The following is a 17,705-nucleotide window of genomic DNA, read 5'->3' on the forward strand; positions in this document are numbered from 1 at the left end:
TGTGCTGAGTAAATATTTGAAGACAAGATGACAGATCAGAAATGATTTCGAGCATGTGCCAATGCGAAGGACTAGGTAGTTTTGTCACTATGTTGAGTTTCTTCTTCTTTCTTCTTGCATTTGATGCCAAAAAGACCGAGGACCTTCACTAACATCAGGTCGACAATTTCCTCTTCTTCAGAAGGCTGGGTATCAGAAAAGTAATTTCAGTCATCACATTTAAACTAGTTAACATTTGCTTATGCAACTTAACAGCAGTTAGAAAACCTAAAATACGACCACAAAACCAGTCTTGGGTAGCACAGGTATATTTGTAGCAATAGCTAAAAATACATTGTATGGGTCAGAATGATCGATTTTTCTTTTATGCCCCAAATCATTAGGATGTTAAGTAAAGATTATGTTCCGTGAAGATATTTTGTACATTTCCTACAGTAAAGGTACCAGAACTTAATTTTTGATTAGGAATATGCATTCCTAAGAACTTCATTTGGACAACTTTAAAGGTGATTTTCTCAGTATTTAGATTTTTTTTTTGCAGTTTTTACAGTGGTATGCAAACGTTTAGGAGCCCCTTTTAGAATCTGTGAAAATGTGAATAATTTTAACAAAATAAGAGAGATCATACAAAATACATGTTAGCGCTATCCTAAGTAATATATTTTACATAAAAGATGTTAACATATAGTCTATAAGACAAACAAAATAGCTGAAATTATTAAAATAACCCCCATTCAAAAGTTTTGGAACCCTTGGTTCTTAATACTGTGTGTGGTTAACTAAATGATCTACAACTGTTTTTTGTTTCGTGATGGTTGTTCATGAGTCCCTTGTTTGTTCTGAACAGTTCAAACTGAGTACTATTCTTCAGAAAAATCCTCCAGGTCCTGCGGTGTCTTCATTTTCCCAGCATCTTTTGCATATTTGAACCCTTTCCAGCAGTGACTGTATGATTTTGAGATTCATATTTTCACACCGAGGACAATCAGGGACTCAAACACAAATATTAAAAAAGGTTCAAACATTCACTGATGCTCCAGAACGAAACACAATTCATTAAGAGGAGACACTGCTGGCAAAGACACTTTTTTTCATGCACATGTCAAGTTTGAGATTTTAGGCTTTTTGGTTTTTCATAAAGTGTTTTTTCAGACTAGTGGAAAGAAAACACCCAAAAGACACTGTTAAGTGTTTCTTTTATAGCAATGTATCCATTTGTGTCCATAGATGTCAACTAAAATTCATATTTTTAAAGGCTGTTTTCTCAAAATGAGTTTTTTTTCTCCTACGCTGAGCCATAAATCTCCACTTCAGTAGCACTTCCACACACCAAACTTTACATTTTTATTCCAGTCCTGAAGAAAGAATTTTACAGAGGGATTTGTTCATATATAATTTACTTGATTTTATACACCGTTTTATTAAAATTTTAGACAAAACCTAATAGTAAATGTAGTGTAGGTTCTGTCTAAATTTACTATTAGACAGAACCTAAATTTTATTAAAAATGGTAAAAAAAAGAAACAGATACACAAAATCCCCTCTGTAAAAACATTTAATTCTAATATGTAAAAAAAAAAATACATAAGAATTTTGAAACTGACTTCATCTAGTGTTTCGATTTTTGTACTAGAAATGTATGCAAATAGTCACATATTTCAATAAATAATGCCTAATTTGCATATTTAAACCTAACATTTTAGAAAACTTGTAATACGAAAAAGTTTACATTTATAAATATAATCAATTAACTGGGTAAGTAAGGTAACAACTATTAGTTTTTCATTTTATTTTTATACCCTATTCAACTGCAGTGTCTCACCTTAAGAGACGGGGGTGAAAACTTTTGGAATTTGAAGATTAAGATAAATTTGTCTTCCAGGAAACATGCAAGTATCTTGTGTTGCTTCCGAAGGGCAGTACTAAATGGGGGAAAAATTATATTTCAACAAAATAAGAAACATTTAGACATCTTCATACTGTTCAAAAGTTTTCACCCCCAGGTGTTTTCTTCTGGAGTATCAGTGAATGTTTGAACCTTTTTCAATAGTTGCGATAGAGTTCCTCAGTTGTCCTCAGTGTGAAAAGATGGATCTCAAAAATCACACAGTCACTGCTGGAAAAGGGTTCAAATATTGCAAAACTGAAAAATCTGCAGGACCTGGAAAATTTTTCTGAAGAACAGTGCTCAGTTTAACTGTTCAGAACAAACACGGGACTCATGATTTCAGCTATTTTTGTCTTGTGGACTATATGTAAACATCTTAATGTAAAATATCTTACTCAGGACAGTACTAAATAAAAAATAACATGCATTTTATATGATCCTCTTATTTTGTTAAAGTTATTTTCACAGATTCTGCAAGGGGTTCCCAAACTTTCGCATTCCATTGTAGGTGTATCTCGACCAAATATTGACCTAACAAACTTTTCAAACATCAATGGAAAGCTTATTTATTCAGCTTTCAGATGATGTATAAATCTTAATTTAAAAAAAATGTACCCTTATGACTGGTTTTGTGGTCATTGGTCACAAATGTGAAAGTGACTTGTGTAACACCTGGTGATTCTTCTGTTCTTCACCGAACGCCTCAAGGATGACTGAGACAAAGAGGGTCAGAATCACAAATGTAATGAAGATGACGCAAGTGGAAATGATGGCACCGCCGAGCAGCGGATCAGTACTCAACACCTGCAGAGGTAGAATGAAAGCTGTGATAAAGCATTTGTGTTACTTTTCTCAGACTTGGTCTGGAAATGGTTTCACGAACCTCGTCATAATCGAAGATTCCAAACTGCAAGCTGAAGATTGTTTTGAAGGCATCTGGGAAAGTTCTGTATGAGTACAGCTTCCATCCAAATATTAGATTGCACTATTGAAAAGAAACAAATGCTTTGATTTCTTTGAGAAAACGGACAGAAAAGCACTTACAAAAGGAAGCTTATTGGGTGGCTATTCATTGATTTTTTTTTATTAAAATCTTGTTTTTGCTTGATTTTCAAGCTGAAGCACATGTCTAAATTATTATCTGTGGTAACTGACAACCTAATACAAGATACTACTCATTGGACTTAAAGAGACAGTTCACCCAAAATTAATATTTCTGTCATCATTTACTGATTTTCATTTGGTTAACCAAACAGTTTCAGGTCCACTGACTTAGTGTTTTAGTCCAGAGTAGTACTTTTTGTCCAAAGTATGAAAGACAATGGGACCTGAAAACGTTTGGCTACCTAATATTCTTTAAAATATCTTCTTTTTCTGTTCCATAGAAAAAAAAGAAACTTTTATTGTTTACACAAAACTTAAAATGATGTCTATATTTACATATGGAAGATTATTTCCACTAGTAAACTTACATTTTTCTCATAATTCAGAGAAAACTTCTGAGATTATTTCTCATAATTCTAGATTTTTTTCTCTCTTGCAATTCTTGTTTTATATGTGTAAAGTCTGAGTTTATATCTCACAGTTCTGACTTTTTGTCTCACAATTCTTAGTTTAGATTTCAGAATTCTGACTTTTTTCTAGCAATTTTGAGTTTATATTTCAAAGATTCCAAAGATAAAAAATACACTTAAGTATTATGGTTTTTGGGACAAGAAAAAAAAAACATTTAAAAATGAAGTATGCCATTTTGAGGTATGTTAAAATGTGTAAGTATTTTAAAGGGATAGTTCAACCCAAAAATGTAAATTCTGTCATTAATTACTCATCCCATGTTGTTCCAAACCCATAAGACCTTTATTTATCTTTAGAAAACAAATTGAAATATTTCTGATGAAATCCGATAGCTTTGTGAACTGCATAGACAGCAATGCAACTGAAACTTTGAAACTACCCAGAAAGTTAGTAAGGACATCATTAAAATAGTTCATGTGACATCAGTGGTTCAGCTGTAATGTTATGAAGCTACGAGAATACTTTTTGTGCACAAAGAAAACCAAAATAACGACTTTATTTAACGATTTCTTAGACTACAATGCATTATTGTTTTTTTCTTTGCACACAAAAAGTATTCTCGTAACTTTATAACACTTTATACTGATGTCACATTGACTATTTTAACAATGTCTTCCTTTCTTGGACGTTTGAACGTTTTAGTTGTGTTGCTGTCTATGCAGGGTGAGCACTGCAAAAAATGCTTTTCTTACTTCTTCTCTTGTTTCCAGCCAAAATATCTAAAAAATCTTGATTTTCTTGACAAGTAAAAATTATTATCTTGTTTTTAGTAAAAACAAGTCAAAATTAAGTGAGTTTTTGCTTAAAACAAGCAAAATAATCTGCCAATGGGGTAAGAAAAAAGCAGACAACTAGATTATTTTTCTTACCCCATTGGCAGATTATTTTGCTTGTTTTAAGCAAAAACTCACCTAATTTTGACTTGTTTTTACTAAAAACAAGACACAGATAAAGATAAACGAAGATAAACGAAGGTTTTACAGGTTTGGAATGACATAAGGGTGAGTAATTAATGACAGAATTTTCATTTTTGGGTGAACTATCCCTAATTGTTATTGACAGCAAATGTTGTTGTCCCTTACAGTAAGAGCATAAGCCAAGAGGATAATGAAGATAACCACAATGAAGCTTGACATATCATTCCATGCCCGCTGCAGTGAGGAAGTGATGAGGTGAAGTTTAGGGTTGAGTCTCAGCAGATGCCAGAGTTTTATACAAGCCAGAAGAACCAAGAAAGCCATGAGATATCCCAGTGTAACATCTATGACAGCCGTATCATGGAAACTGGGAAACCTGTAAAACAGGAATGGCATTTTTACCATGGTCAGTTCATCCATCTATCCAACCTCCAAACCACAGAGTCAACTAAATGTTCAATTTATGTTCATATCAATTTTTTTTTCTATTGGAAAAAAGTCTACTTACTGATCTTTGTGGTTTTGGAAGTATTCAATGTCTTTGTCTCCCTGCACAGTTTTCTTGATGAAGACTGATAATGAACTCCAACTTAAAATGATGATGACCAGGTCTAACAGATTCCACTTGTTTCTGAAATAAGCCCATTTCTGCCGCTTCAACTGCTTTGCCTGTTCAACACCAAACATGTATTTTTTATTGGAACTAAAAATTTGGTCAATTCTGTTTACATTTACTATTTACTCATTTAGAAGCTTGTTTCCACCAGTAACATTTTTTCTTGTAATTCTGAGAAAAAAAATCGGCATTTTCTTTCAATACTTGTTTTATATATCTCAATTTTAAGTTTATATCTTGCAATTCTGACTTTTTTCTCAAAATTCTGAAATTATATCTCACAGTTCTGACTTTTTTCTATCAATTCTCAGTTTATATTTGTGCATTTCTGATTTGCAAGAATTCTGAGATTCCAAACTGTAAAAAAAACAATGTATTATATTTTTGGGACACCAAAGGAGATGTTTAGATATAATGCTCAAGCTGCTCTTTTTTTTTTTTTTTTTTTTTTTTTTTACAATTAAACTGCCCGGTGTTCTTCAGGAAAGTCCTTCATGGCCCACAGATTCTTTGGTTTTTGAGCATTTTAGTGTATTTGAATCCTTTCCAACAATGATTGTATGATTTTGAGATCCATCTTTTTACACTGAGGACGACTGAGGGACTCATATATGTGACCCTGGACCACAAAACCAGTCATAAGGTTAAATTTTACAAAACTGAGATATATACATCATATGAAAGCTCAATAAATAAGCTTTCTATTGATGTATGGTTTGTTAGGATAGGACAATATTTGGCCGAGATACATCTATTTGAAAATCTGGAATCTGAGGGTGCAAAAAAAATCAAAATACTGAGAAAATCACCTTTAAAGTTGTCCAAATTAAGTTCTTAACAATGCATATTACTAATCAAAAATTACATTTTGATATATTTATAGTAGGAATTTTACAAAAAAATCTTCATGGAACATGATCTTTACTTACTTTCCTAATGATTTTTGGCATAAAAGAAAAATCAATAATTTTGACCCATGCAATGTATTTTTGGCTATTGCTACAAATATACCCCAGCGACTTAAGACTGGTTTTGTGGTCTAGGGTCACATATGACTATTACAGAAGGTTCAAATACTCACTGATACTAGAGAAAAAAAAACATGCATTTAGAGCCAGGGGTGTAAACCTTTGAACGGAATGAGGATATGTACAACCTTCTTATTTTGCCTAAATATATTTTTTTAATTTAGTACTGCCCTTCAGAAGCTACAGAAGATACTTACATGTTTCCCAAAAGACAAAATAAATTAAATTTACCTTGATCTTCAAAGGCTCTTAATACATTGTGTTTCTTTCTGAAGCTTCAGTGAGCTTTTTAACCTTCTGTAATAGTCATATATGAGTCCCTCAGTTGTCCTCAGTTTGAAAAGATGAATCTCAAAATCATACAGTCATTGTTGAAAAGGGTTAAAATACACAAAAATGCTGAAAAACCAAGGAATTTGTGGGACCTAAAGGATTTTTCTGAAGAACAGCAGGCAGTTTAACTGTTCAGGACAAACAAGGGACTCATAAACAACTATCACTAAACACAAAAAACACAGCTGTGGATCATTCAGGTAACAACACAGTATTAAGAATCAAGTGTATGTAAACTTTTGAACTGGTCATATAAATTCAACTATTATTTTCTCTTGTGGACTATATGTAAATGTCTTTATTTGAAACATCTTATTCAGGTCAGTACTAAATTTAAAAGAGCTTAACATTCTGCTAAACATCTGCTTTTGAATTTAATTTATGAGTTAAATATTTTCTTAAAAGTTCAATAAAACTATTCTATTGGAGAACTGACCTGCAAAAACATGTAGTAGAGGATGAAGAGGAAATAAAAGACCTGAGAGGCCATGAGAAACGACTGAAAGCCACCTGTGGACTGATAGAGACGGACACTCTGAACCATGCTGTGAAACTGAAATGCACCTGTAAAATAAAAAAGTATAAGATGTGTTTGCAATGAAACATGAATGTTTTGTATGAACAGGAATTCTTTTTCCTCACCCGCTGCAGTGCTTTCTAGTATCAGTGTGACAATGCAGAAGAGGTTGACATTTGCATTGTACACCGTAAACTCTGCAAAAACCACCCTTGTGTATACATCCAACCAGGTGGACTCAAACAGATATTGAAGCTTCCTGTTAATTGAAGAAAGTATGCTCAAAATAACAGATAATACACAACATTTTCAAATATGACTGTGAGAACTATTCCTTTAAAAGTTCTGAAAATTAGAGAACTGGCATATAAAACATACACTTACAATTATTTAGTAAATGTTAACAGCATTTATTACTTTAGGGTGAACAAATAATAGTACACAATATTTTCTAACATGACCTTGAGGGCCTTAAAGGTAAAGTGTATCATTTTTCATATTTTCAGTCAACTGATCTGCCATTCTGTTTGCTCCAACTTGGTGTAAACTGGTGGTCGTGTTTATGCGATTTCTCACCTGCTAGCATTTTGCCGGTCAGAACCAAGGTCCATAACATAGCCTCCTCCTCTATAAAGTGCAATCATACCCCAAACAGGTAATGTTTTGAGTTCGGACTGGCTTTGGTACTGCCAAGCTGTGATGGTGTCCTCAGAGCCATTTACAAAATAAAACTCATCCCAACCTGGACCGTAAGAGGCCATGTCCTCATTTTCCCAGGAGTAAGGGGCACTGCAGTCAGGGACAGCGTGATGCATAGACTTAGCAATCTTACAAGAGTCTCTCTTCACCCTAACTTGACGAAGACGAGCGCTGCCGACAAGTTTTGAGTTTCCATCCGTTATAAAGCCTTGGAAATGGAAATGAAAATGAAAAATAATCATTAAACACATCAGTCAATAATGTGGCCATTTACTGTTGATGGGTAAACTAAAGCTCTTAAGATCCTTCTGATGGATTTTTTTTCTTTATAGATCTACACTAAAAGTTTTCGAACGGTACGATTTTTAATGTTTTTTAAGAAGTCTCTTCTGCTCACCAAGCCTGCATTTATGTGATCCGAAGTACAGCAAAAACTGTTTTTGAAATATTTTTACTATTTAAAATAACTGTTTTCTATTTAAATATATTGTAAAAATGCAATTTATTCCTGTAATTTTTAAAGCTGATTTTTTAGCATCGTTACTATAGTCGTTTGATCCTTAGAAATCATTTTAATATTCTGATTTGCAGATTAAAAAAAAAAAATTATTATTACGTTAAAAACAGCGGAGTAGGATTTATCTGGTTTCTTTGATGAATAGAAAGTTCAGAAGAACAGCATTTATCTGAATTAGACATCATACCTGTTTCTATAATCACTTTTGATCAAATTAAATCATCCTTGCTAAATAATTCTATAATTTATTTATAATTTCCTTAAAATTATACTGCTTCCAAGCTTTTGAATGGTATATTGCAGGGGTCCCCAAACTTTTTTCTGAGCGGGCCACATAATTTTCTTTTCTTTAATGGGGGGCCGGGTCGGTTTATAAAATAAAATTCCATGGGCCGGACTGACTACTACTATTATTATTATTTTATTATGATTTTACCTGTATTTATTATACCTTTTAATGCTAGAATAGTTAATTATTTTTATGCACCAGATAGACAAATTATCATTTCTTTTCAAAAGATATACAGGTGCTTCTCAGTAAATTAGAATGTCATGGAAAAGTTCATTTATTTCAGTAATTCAACTCAAATTGTGAAACTTGTGTATTAAATAAATTGAATGCACACAGAGCGAAGTAGTTTAAGTCTTTGGTTTTTTTAATTGTGATGATTTGGCTCACATTTAACAAAAACCCACCAGTTCGCTATCTCAACAAATGAGAATATAATGACATGCCAATCAGCAAATCAACTCAAAACAACTGCAAAGGTCTCTCAGTTTGGTTGACTAGGCTACACAATCATGGGGAAGACTGCTGATCTGACAGTTGTCCAAAAGACAATCATTGACACCCTTCACAAGGAGGGTGAGCCACAAACATTGATTGCCGAAGAAGCATGTTAACAGTAAGTTGAGTTGAAGAAAAAAGTGTGGAAGAAAAAGATGCACAACCAACAGAGAAAAACTTTGGGTAACTGGGAGATGCTTTTTGCTTTTGCACTTGTCCCACAAGCAGTGCTAGTTTCACCTCAAATGCTATTGAGTCATTTTGTCATCGCTCGGATTTTTCTATCTGGCTCGCGCATCACCTGTTCGATCGCGATGACATTACGTTGAATGTACCATTCTGTTAGTGAATTTAACAAATAATTATACCTATGTTAATATCTAAGGGAAATTTTTGTTTGAAAGCCAACTTTTATTATCAAATACCGACATGATATAAGTAAAACGCATTTAAAATTACATTTTCAAAATATGTCTCTGGCATTGTTCAGAGGGCCGGTCCAAATGTGGGGATGGGCCGCATTCAGCCTTAGTTTGGGGACCCCTGGTATAGTGTGTAATGTTGCAAAAGCTTTTTATTTCAGATAAATGCTGATATTTGAATATTTATATTCATCAAATATCCTGAAGAAAATTGTACTGCATATTATTATTAATAATAATAACAATGACAATTTATTTTTCTTAAACAGCAAATCAGGATATTAGAATGATTTCTGAAGAATCATGTGACACTGAAGACCGAAGTAATGATGTTGAAATTTTAGCTTTGATCACAGGAATAAATTACATTTTATAATATATATTTAAAGAGAAAACAGTTATTTTAAATAGTAAAAAATAAAAAATTGTACTGTTTTTGCTGTACTTGGTGAGCAGAAGAGACTTTTGTGAAAAACATTAAAAATCTTACTGTTCAAAAACTTTTGACTGGTAGTGTATCTTAAATATGAGTAACAGAAGTTGTGCACTTGTGATATTCATGACAGGTCAAGATAATGGTACCTGGATACTGTCCAAAAAGGTTATCAAGAAGTACAGTTTTAGCCCAGGTAAACACATCATTGTGGTTCATACTGTCTGAAGTGCCATTGCTGAAGCTCTGCCGGATGTGATTAGTGAGGTAGAATCCATTTTCATCTCGCTGACCATATGCTACTAAAAGCAGCATCCACAAGAACCCCAGAAAAACTGCAAAAAAAATACAAGTTTGCACACAGCCATCTTTTCAAGCAGTCAATAGCTAAAACCCAACTAACAAAAATATGTTCTAAGAACCATTTGTTTGTAAGAACGTTGTTTCTATGAACATTCAAAATGTCTAGTTTTTTTTTAAATAGTTTAAATTTGTGCTAACATAATTAAAGACCACATAACAAATGTTCTGTTAATGTTACTGGGAGATGATTTGTTCATAACTTTGATAGAACCTTGCCAGAACATTAGCCAAAGTTCTGACAACATTCTCTGTTAGCAACTAAAAGTGAACTTTTTCTTACCCAGAATCTCCATAATAAGTGCTCGTGCTTTCTGTTGTTTGACCATGTTTCTCTTGATCCTCTCAATATCACTGGGAGGCGGAGGCTGATAGTAGCTGAGTGAACAATCCCTCTTAGAAAGTCGCACTTGATTGAGACCAGCTATAGAGAGAGAGAGAGAGAGAGAGAGAGAGAGAGAGAGAGAGAGAGAGAGAGAGAGATTGTGATTAAATGTAAGAAATCAAAAACACAGTCACTTCCTAAAATAAAAGACAATTTATGAAGAATCTGAGAGACATTCCCTTGTGAAAAAGAAGTAAACTTGAGCGTGCTTTTAAAAAAGAGGACTAATTACAGAAATAATGTACTTCAAAATAATGTTAATATATCAATAAGTTAATATACTTAGGTGCATGTTAACTGCAATTAAATGCAAATGTTTTATAATTTAAATCAGGACTTAAAGGACTTAATTTAATATAGGGCTTAAAGGAACACTCCACTTTTTTTGGAAATAGGCTCATTCTCCAACTCCCCCCGAGTTAATAGGCTGAATTTTACCATTTTGAAAGCCATTCAGCCGTTTTCCTGTTCTGGCGATATCACTTTGTGCATAGCTTAGGATAGATCATTGAATCCTATTAGACCAATAGCATCGCGTTCAAAAATGACCAACGCATTTCAATATCTGTTCTATTTAAAACTTGATTCTTCTGTAGTTATATTGTGTACTAATACCGGCAGAAAAAAAGCTGCGATTTTCTAGTACACTTAAGTGCACTTAAGTGGTTTCTAAGTGGCCTTTTATTTCCTTAATATAATATTATATTATATTATTGTCAGGATTTTGTCTATGTCTTGTCCTGTTCTGTTCTGTTTCCCAAGTGTTTTTCCCCTATGTTTCATAGTCATTTGGTTTAGTCTTTGTTCTCCCCCTTTTGGTTTAGTCCTTTTGGTTTGTTCTTGCCCATATTTGTATTTTCCCCTCGTCATCTTGTTTGTGACCACGCCCATGTTTCTGTATATAAAGTCTGTGTCTGACTCTGAGCACTCCCCAGCTGTCCGTCGTTAACGTTACATGTTCTCCTCTTGCTCCGTGTTTTGGTTTGTTTTTGTATTAGTTTCAGTGTTTCTTTTAATAAACTGTTTATGTTCATTTACTCCGGTTCTCTTCATCATTCTCCACTCCTCCACTCAGCCAGATCGTGACTATTATATTATTTATATATATATATTATTATATCAGCTATACACTACCAGTCAAAGGATTTTGAACAGTAGAATTTTTTAAGAAGAACTTTTGCTCACCAAGTCTGCATTTATTTGATCCAAAGTACAGCAAAAACAGTAACATTTTTACTATTTAAAATTACTGTTTTCTATTTGAATATATTTTAAAATGTAATTTACTCCTGTGATTTCAAAGCTGAATTTTTAGCATCATTACTCCAACCATTCTAATATGCTGATTTGCTGTTGAAGAAACATTTAATTATTATTATTAACATTATTATCAATATTTAGAACAGTTGAGTACATTTTTTTCAAAATGCTTTGATGAATAAAAAGATCCAAAGATCAGCATTTTTCTGAAATAAAAAGCTTTGTAATATTATATACTATACCATTCAAAAGCTTGGAGTCAGTATAGAAATTAACACTTTTATTTAGCAAGGATGCTTTAAATTGATAAAAAGTGATGAAAAAGACATTTATAATGTTACAAAATATTTCTATTTCAGATAAATGCTGAACTTTATATTTATTAAAGAAACCTGAAAAAGTCTACTCAGCTGTTTTCAGCATAATAATCATAATGATAATAAAAATGTGTTTTTTTTTTAACAGCAAATCAGAATATTAGAATGATTTTTTGAAGGATCATAGCTGGAGTAATGATTCAGCTTTGAAATCAAAGAAATAAACTACATTTTAAAATATATTCAAATAGAAAACAGTTATTTTAAATATTAAAAATACTTTAAAATTGAACTGTTTTACTGTACTTTGTATCAATTAAATGCAGGCTTGGTTAGCAGAAGAGACTTCTTAAAAAAATTAAAGCTTTAGATTTTTAGGTAGTGTACATTTTAAAAATATAATTTCAAGATCTGAAGGACAACAATTGCACATTTAATACAATTAGGAACTTCTTTTTGGTTTATGGTTATTTGTGCTAAATATCTGATTTCTAATTACCTGAACGAGTGGTTGCTTTCTTACGTAAGGTTTCAACAAGCTCTGCATCCTCGAAATTGACTTTTTTCACCACTAAAGCAAAGAAAATGGCTAAACAAAGCACCTGTGAAAAGAAATGCACAACACCACAGTCAAAATTAGTAAGCAACACTGTAAATGCAATACAAATAAATACTTCAGATATTTACTTTGACAGGCTGGGTGAAGAAGAGACTCTCAGTGAAAGACATCGCGATGGAGATTATCCAACTGACTGAGCGATCCTTTCCGTATTTCAGGCCATACAACATGGTGAAGTACCCTGATACAACACTTGTGGCTGCAACAAGAAGCCAACCCACATATATAAACCACCATGGCAGACCCCTCCTGCTGCTGTCTTTCTTGGGACTTGAGCTGCAGAACTGCTGTTCAGTGATGAGTCTGGAGGAACGGAGACTTTCCAGCAGTTTCTTTATGCTTTGGACCTGCAGTAACACCTGGCTGTAGTACCCAGGCCTGGAAAAGCCTGAAGGCCCCAGAAGCCTCACTTCACCTTCCACATTTTCAAGTTGTTTGGTCAGATGATGGGTGTAGGGCCAGAAAAGCGAGGAGGTTTCGTTTTTGTGCATTTTGTGCTGTTGTTCGATGAGGTTCTGCAGCTCTGACAGCAAAGTGTTGACGTCTTCCTTTTGAGAGTTCATCTCTGTTTTCGGGACAGGGCATCTCATGGCATTTGCAAACAAGTATGTGATTCTCTGTACGTCCTAATAAAAAAAAATATTAAATATGTACAGTCAAGCCCGAAATTATTCATACCCCTGGCAAATTCTGACTCAAAGTTACTTTTATTCAACCAGCAAGTTTTTTTTTTATATTAGAAATGACACAGATGTCTCCCAGAAGATAATAAGATGATGTACAAGAGGCATCATTGTGGAAAAAAATATTACTCATCTTTAATTTACATTTGAACAAAAAGTGGCATTTCCAAAATTATTCATACCCTTCTCAATAATCAATAGAAAAGCCTTTATTGGCTATTACAGCAATCAAACCCTTTGCTATAATTACTGACCAGCTTTTTGCATGTCTCCACTGGTATTTTTGCCCATTCATCTTTAGCGATGAGCTCCAACTCTTTCAGGTTGGAGGGTTGCCACCAGCAGAGCCCAGATTGATCAGGATGGCCTTGGTGGTGATCCTTGGATTCTTTTCTACCTCTCTCACTATCCTCCTGGCCAGCACAGGTGTCACTTTTGGCTTCCGACCACGTCCTCTGAGATTTTCCATAGTGCGGAATGTCTTGTATTTTTTTATAATTTTACAATTTTTATAATAATTTTAATACTTTGCACTGTAGCCACTGGAACTTCAAAACATTTAGATATGGTCTTATAGCCCTTTCCTTACTTGTGAACAGCCACAATGCGCAGCCGCAGGTCCTCAGTGAGCTCCTTTGTTTTAGCCTTGACTGTCCACAAACGAACAGCAGAGAGCTTCTGTTTTTCACCTGTTGAGTTAAAACAGCTGTTCCCAATGAATCAGGGTAATTAGGATGCTTTAGAACAGCTTGGACTGTTTGGAATGGTATAGAACTTTGGATTTTCCCATAGACTGTAACAGTTTGCAAAGGGTATGAATAATTTTGGACATGCCACTTTACATCGTCGTATTATCTTTTGGGAGAAGCCTGTGTCATTTCCAGTCAAAAAAGCTTGCTGGTTCAATAAAAGTAACTTTAAGTCTTTGCCAGGGGTATGAATAATTTCGGCCTTGACTGTAAATGTTAGGAAAATAATGTGACAATAAACATAAAGCAATTACAGTATAACCATGCATTCATTTAATCAAAAATGACAATAAATACATTAATAATGATTTTCACTTTTTCAGCATATCAAAATGAATTCTGAAGAATCATGTGATTCTGAAGACTCGAGTAATGAGGTAAAAATTCAGCTTTTCATCACAGAAATAAATTACATTTTCAAATATATTCAAATAGAAAACACAAAAGTGCTCACCAAAGCTGTATTTATTTGTTTAAAAAAATACAGCAAAAACAGTGAAATTGTTGAATAATATTGCAATTCAATATAATTGCGATATTATTCAACAATTTCACTGTTTTTGCTGTATTTTTAAACATATAAATACAGCTTTGGTGAGCACTTTTGTAAACTTTTTGTTAATAATGTGCATAATAATTAATGAAGGACTTACTTTCATAAGGAAATCTACAGTTATGTTATTTGGATCAAAATCTGGAGACGTAGTCTCATAAGGGCTGTCTTTCTCCATTTGTGAAGGCTCAGACTGCTTATGTGCCTTTTCTTTCTTTTCCTTCTTTTTCCGGGGACGTGAATGTCTGAAGATTCCCACAATTACCAGATTGATGGGGAATACAATAAAGGAGCTCTGGATGCCAATTTTCACCTGACTCCAGGTCAGTTCAATCTGACCTTTGGACAAAAGAGAATCAAAAAGAAACATCAGTTTGGACTAGACCTGTTAATCAATTTAAATGGTGTCCTAGTAGTTTTTACAAACGAAACTTAATCAAAGATTGTGGCAGGCAAGTAAATCAAAGAATTACACAAAGAAAAGTCAAAAAAATTGGTACTAATGTGCACCATTCAGAGGTAAAGAAGGTATAAAGATGTCCCTTTAAGAGTACTGCCCCAGTGAATTTTTGCACAAATGAGTGTACAAAAAGTGGCTTCATATCATATGCGCTACCAGCCAAAAGTATCTGAACAGTAATATTTTCAATGTTTTTTTTTAAGAATTCTCTTTTGCTCACCAAGCCTGCATCTATTTGATTCAAAGTACTGCAAAAGCACTAATATTGTGAAATATTTTTACTATTTAAAATAACTGTTTTCCATTTGAATTTATTTTAAAGTGTCATTTACACTCTTAAAAATAAAGGTGCTTTAAAGGGTTCTTTACATTGATGCTAGAACAACCATTTTTGATTCCACAAAGAACCATTTAGTCAAAAGTAAATTGTAATTCTAAATTCTTTTGCTACAAAGAGCCTTCTGAGAAGCAGAAAGGTTCTCAGATGTAAGACTATTTAGACTAAAAAAGGTTCTTCTATGCGATTGTGAAGCACTTTTTTTAAGAGTGTTGTCCTGTGATCAAAGCTGAATTTTCAGCATTATTACCCTACTCTTCAGTTTCACATGATCCTTCAGAAATCATTCTAATATGCTGATTTGAAACATTTATTGCTATTATTATTATAATCAATATTTAAAACAGTTGAGTATTTTTTTCAGTATTCTTTGATGAATAAAAAGATCCAAAGATCAACATTCATCTGAAATAAAAAGCTTTTGCTGCAGTACACACTATACTGTTTAAAAACTTGAAATCAGTATAATTTATTTATCTATTTATTGGGGAATGTTTTTCTGAACTTTCTATTCATCAAATAAACCTGAAAAAAATCTACTCAGCTGTTTTCAACATAATAATAATAAATGTTTTTTGCACAGCAACTCAGAATATTAGAATGATTTCTGAAGGATCATGAGACTGTAGTAATGATGCTAAAAATTCAGCTTTAAAATCACAGGAATAAATTACATTTAAAAATATATTCAAATAGAAAACAGTTAGTTCAAGTAGTAAAAATATTTCAAAATGTTACTTATTTTACTGTTCTTTGAATCAAATAAATGCAGGTGAGCAGATGAGACTTCTTTAAAAAATATTTAAAGATCATACTGTTTAAAAACTTTTGACTGGTCGTGTTTGAATATATCATTATTTTTGAGCCATACCCATATCCATGGTCTGCTCTGAGGGGTCTGTGGGAATCCCGTAGAACATGATACTGGTCAACATGGAGCAGAGCAGCACTGAGAAACAGCACGAGACACGCTGCACGCGGGTGAAGTTACTGCTGGGGGGTCGACTGACCACAGAGTACCAGATGTGACCGTCACAGAAGTCTGTTGTTGTCTTCATGAAGAATAAATTGCTGCAGAAAAGAAAGTCTTTTAGATGGATTTTCAAATATTATTTTTCAAAAGAGCAAGATATTGAGCTCACCTGAAGCCTTTCATCTCTGTCTCTGATGCTACAGGAAACACTCTTTCAACAGTACAATCATCTATATCAACAGCCAACCACGAGCTGCACAGGAAATGCCACTTCTGTTCAGTCTGCAGGTCTTCAACCATGACTGAGTTAACATACCTGAGAAATTAAAAAAAAAAAAAAATCTTAAGCACAATAGGTGTGTTAGTGAAAAACAGTAATGAATCTGTATTTGTAGTGTACTTTGAATGAAAAAATATATACTTGCAAATAATCTAAAATGAATATTACTTTTTTAATAAAAACACTTTACAGTTTTACCTTAAGGCCTGGTTTCACAGACACGGCTTAGACTAAACCAGAATTAGGCCATAGTTCAATTAGCCCCCGGTTTCACAGACAAGACTTAAGCCTAGTCCTAGACTAAAATGTAAATCTGAGCTGTTTCAACTGAAAGAAACTTGCACTGATCTTAAAATATACCAGTGCCTTTGTTTTGTCTCAAGATGCACACCAGTAATGTTTTTTCTAAGCACGTTTATAAAAATTGCTTAAATGTCCTAATTAAACTTTGGCCTAATCCCTAATCCTAAACCCTGTCTGTGAAACCGGGCCTAGGACACTTAAGTAATTTTTTTATAAACATGCTTTAGAAAAAAAACATTACTGGTGTGCATCTTGAGACAAAACAAAGGCACTGATTTATTTTACGATCTGTCAGTGCAAGTTTCTTTAAGTTAAAACAGCTTAGACTTACATTTTAGTCTAGGACTAGGTGTAAGCCTTTTTTTATGAAACCGGGGGTAAACATTTTTCTTTAAAGTACATTTAAAATCATTAGATTTTCATTAGATTCGATTTTATGCTTTAAAGAAATACACTTATTTTGATGTGTTGACATATTAAAACCAATGTAAAGCACTTGATTGTTATTTCAACTGTATAGTTTTCTACTTTAAATGTTAATACATTTTAAATGTGCTAGCAACTTCATTACAAATGTGTAATTATAAATATATGTAAACACATGCAATTCAAGTTTAAACAGAAATTACATTAAAGTATATTTTAGTATATACTAACCATATTTCAAAGACAAAGTAGTAATTATGTACTTATT

The 17,705-nt window shown here is 33.2% G+C and overlaps 1 protein-coding gene across 1 annotated transcript in view; it reads right to left on the minus strand.

Annotated features, from left to right (window-relative positions):
• Window positions 1-71: 71 nt before the first annotated feature.
• pkd1l2b (polycystic kidney disease 1 like 2b) overlaps window positions 72-17,705 on the minus strand; it is a 40,211-nt gene continuing 22,577 nt past the window's right edge. Inside the window, exons 18-32 of the mRNA XM_073835694.1 lie at window positions 16,598-16,744; window positions 16,327-16,526; window positions 14,759-14,997; window positions 12,742-13,299; window positions 12,554-12,656; window positions 10,376-10,516; window positions 9,882-10,067; window positions 7,451-7,781; window positions 7,000-7,133; window positions 6,794-6,921; window positions 4,889-5,049; window positions 4,546-4,756; window positions 2,772-2,873; window positions 2,561-2,692; window positions 72-185 (exon numbers count right to left, since the gene is read on the minus strand). Of these exons, the coding sequence (XP_073691795.1) occupies window positions 72-185; window positions 2,561-2,692; window positions 2,772-2,873; window positions 4,546-4,756; window positions 4,889-5,049; window positions 6,794-6,921; window positions 7,000-7,133; window positions 7,451-7,781; window positions 9,882-10,067; window positions 10,376-10,516; window positions 12,554-12,656; window positions 12,742-13,299; window positions 14,759-14,997; window positions 16,327-16,526; window positions 16,598-16,744 (2,887 nt within the window). The remainder of the gene's footprint in view (window positions 186-2,560; window positions 2,693-2,771; window positions 2,874-4,545; window positions 4,757-4,888; window positions 5,050-6,793; window positions 6,922-6,999; window positions 7,134-7,450; window positions 7,782-9,881; window positions 10,068-10,375; window positions 10,517-12,553; window positions 12,657-12,741; window positions 13,300-14,758; window positions 14,998-16,326; window positions 16,527-16,597; window positions 16,745-17,705) is intronic.

Source organism: Garra rufa, chromosome 3 (genome assembly GCF_049309525.1).
Source record: "Garra rufa chromosome 3, GarRuf1.0, whole genome shotgun sequence".
Lineage (NCBI taxonomy): Eukaryota > Metazoa > Chordata > Actinopteri > Cypriniformes > Cyprinidae > Garra > Garra rufa.